This window comes from Triticum dicoccoides, chromosome 4B (genome assembly GCF_002162155.2).
Source record: "Triticum dicoccoides isolate Atlit2015 ecotype Zavitan chromosome 4B, WEW_v2.0, whole genome shotgun sequence".
In the NCBI taxonomy this organism is placed as follows: domain Eukaryota; kingdom Viridiplantae; phylum Streptophyta; class Magnoliopsida; order Poales; family Poaceae; genus Triticum; species Triticum dicoccoides.
This window is the reverse complement of record NC_041387.1, coordinates 35,876,860-35,879,380: the sequence shown is the minus strand read 5'-3', so window position 1 is coordinate 35,879,380 and position 2,521 is coordinate 35,876,860. Positions and strand designations below refer to the sequence as shown.

General features: G+C 56.2%; 1 protein-coding gene across 1 annotated transcript; it reads right to left on the bottom strand.

Moving 5' to 3' along the window:
* Positions 1 to 266: 266 nt before the first annotated feature.
* LOC119292472 (mitogen-activated protein kinase kinase 9-like) lies at positions 267 to 1,280 on the bottom strand. The gene has a single exon (XM_037571303.1). It carries the CDS (start codon positions 1,278 to 1,280, stop codon positions 267 to 269), a length of 1,014 nt encoding a protein of 337 aa, XP_037427200.1.
* Between the last annotated feature and the right edge of the window lie 1,241 nt (positions 1,281 to 2,521).

Here is a 2,521-nt window from a genome sequence, read left to right as displayed (position 1 = left end):
ACATTGTTGTGAAAATAGTCATGAATGCACAAAAATGTTGTAAACGGCATTGCCATAATCCATGGAAAACTAATACTGCTACATCAGTGCATCACCAATGTCTGAACAAGTGAGTAACTAATCCTAGCCTAGGTCATCACTAAGCTAACTGGTGTGTTATCACTAAGCTCTGCATATACGGTACTGTACATATCTAGCAAAATTGATTCTATGTATATCAGTATATGTGCATGGCTGTGCCGCCCAGCGGGATCCGTATCCCGGCACTACAATGACGACGAGGCATCGGCGACCAGCTTCCGGAGCGCGCGTTTCGACGCTGCAACGTCCCTCCCGGCCACGAATGGGTGAGCAAGCAGCTCCGCCACGGACGCCCTGTTGCGGTAGTCCTTCTGCAGGCACGAGGCGACGAATCCCCGGAGCTCCGGCGAGGCCGCGCCGTCGGGCAGCACGGGCGGCTCGCCGAAGCAGACGGCGCACATGAGCGCGGCCCAGGTGGGCTGCTGCCCGGCGGGCAGGAGCGGGTACCTGCCCATGAAGAGCTCAAGGAGCGTGACCCCGAGGCTCCACACGTCGGCGGCGTACGGGTCGTAGTGCCCACCGTGCGCCTCCGGGTCGAAGCGCTCGGGGCTCATGTACGCGGAGGTGCCGGCGTACGACGTGCAGTGGTCGCCGGCGCGGGCGAGCACCTTGGCGATGCCGAAGTCGGCGACCTTGACCTCCCCGGCCGTGCTGGCGAGAAGGTTCGCCGGCTTGACGTCGAGGTGCACGATGCGGCGGGCGTGGAGGTACGCCAGCCCCGACAGCGCCTGCGCCGCCACCTCCGCGAGCGCGGCCTCCGTGAACGCGCCGCGGCGGCTCCTGATACAGTCGAGCGAGCCCCCGTCGACCAGCTCGAGGAGCAGGGCGACGTCGCCGGATGCCGCGGCGGGGAGCACGGAGTGGCACCGGACGACGAATGGCGAGGCCGTGCGGCTGAGGACGTCGGCCTCGGCGGCCGCGGCGGGGTCGCCGTAGTGCTGCACCTTGAGCGCGTAGAGCGCGCACGTCTCCCGGTGGCGGACCTTGTACACGGTGCCGCCGTTCCCGCGGCCCAGGACGGCGAGCTTGTCGAAGTCGGCGAGGCGGAACTGGCTGGACAGCGCCGACGGGGTGGAGGCCTTGGTGGCCGTGGGGTTGGGCCGCCGGCCGAGGACGCCGAGCTCCTGCGCGGCGGCGCGGGACGGGACGGGCAGCGCGAGGTGCAGCTGCGGAAGCCTCTTCTCCCTGATCAGAGCCATGCGTCAGTCACCACCGTAGGCTGATGATCACCACCGTAACGCCGAGTGATCTGAGCTGCTGCTGCTCTGCTTTGGGTTGTTGAAGCAGACTGGCAGCTTAGCTTATTTATACGTGTGCTCTGCCCGTGTGATTCTGAAATCTGAATCCGTATCCATCTCTGTCTCTCCTGCTTTCAGCAAATCATAGTCGACCAGATTGTGACTTGTAGGAGTACTTTTCATACCCTTTCCTTTTCAAATCGTACCCAGTTTATGAGATGGTAGACTGTGTTTGGTCAGAACTCAGAAGGTGGCTCTCATGGAGGAATGCTTGCTAGAATAGAATAAAACCGCCTGGATCGCCCATCACAGATTAACCGGCACTTTTTAATGGAGCGACATGGATGAATGTGACCTTGAAATTCAAAGGCAGCTGCCTGTGATGCAATACGTAGCCATGTACTGTAGTGGCTAATTGGCATGCTACGTGCTGATTAATTGGAACACGATAGCGAGAGGGACGAAAGCTCAGTCCATCCGTGCGAAAATGGCCATCCATGTCGGTTGAACGTGTTTGTGCAACGTGTGTCATCAGGCGCCTCCACTGTTAGAACACAACACAGCACGCCATGGCGCGTCCGTCTGCGCCGTTCTGATTTTCTTTATTAATTAACGCCTAATTCTGAGAACAAGCTGTATGTTATGCCGCACTCCGTTGACACAAAAGGGCTGCCTCAAATGAAAAGTTCAGCACTAATTGTACTAACCGAAATGCTAAAGAGTTCACATTTACTCTCGGATCACTAGTACAGAATCAGGTTTTAGTGCCACTTTGTAAGGGTCTTTAATAAAGATGGAGACTAAAAGCCCCCTTTAGTCCTGGTTCAACTCGGCGAGGGAACAAAGGCCCACCACGTGGCACGAGCCGGCGCCGGAGGCTGGGGGACCTTTAGTCCGGATTGGTAACACCAACCGGGACTAAAATGATTAGGGGTTTATGAATTATGATTTTTTTTTAATTTTGTGTTTTTCATTTAATTCTTTTTTGTTTCAAATATATTTTATGCTACATATATTCCTACAAATTCAACTTGGTTACTTGAATACATCCACTTCAATCTAATATGTGTTTCTTCCAGACTAAGAGCAACTCTAGCAGACCCCGCATCCCGCCCCGACCCTAAAATAACCGTCAAAATGCGGGTCGGGGCCAAAAAAGCAGCCCGATCAGACCCCGCATCCAGCCCCGGGCTGCAAAAAAA

Bases quoted from the DNA above. Each gene is read 5' to 3' on its own strand.
- LOC119292472 (XM_037571303.1), bottom strand. From the start codon at position 1,280: ATGGCTCTGATCAGGGAGAAGAGGCTTCCGCAGCTGCACCTCGCGCTG.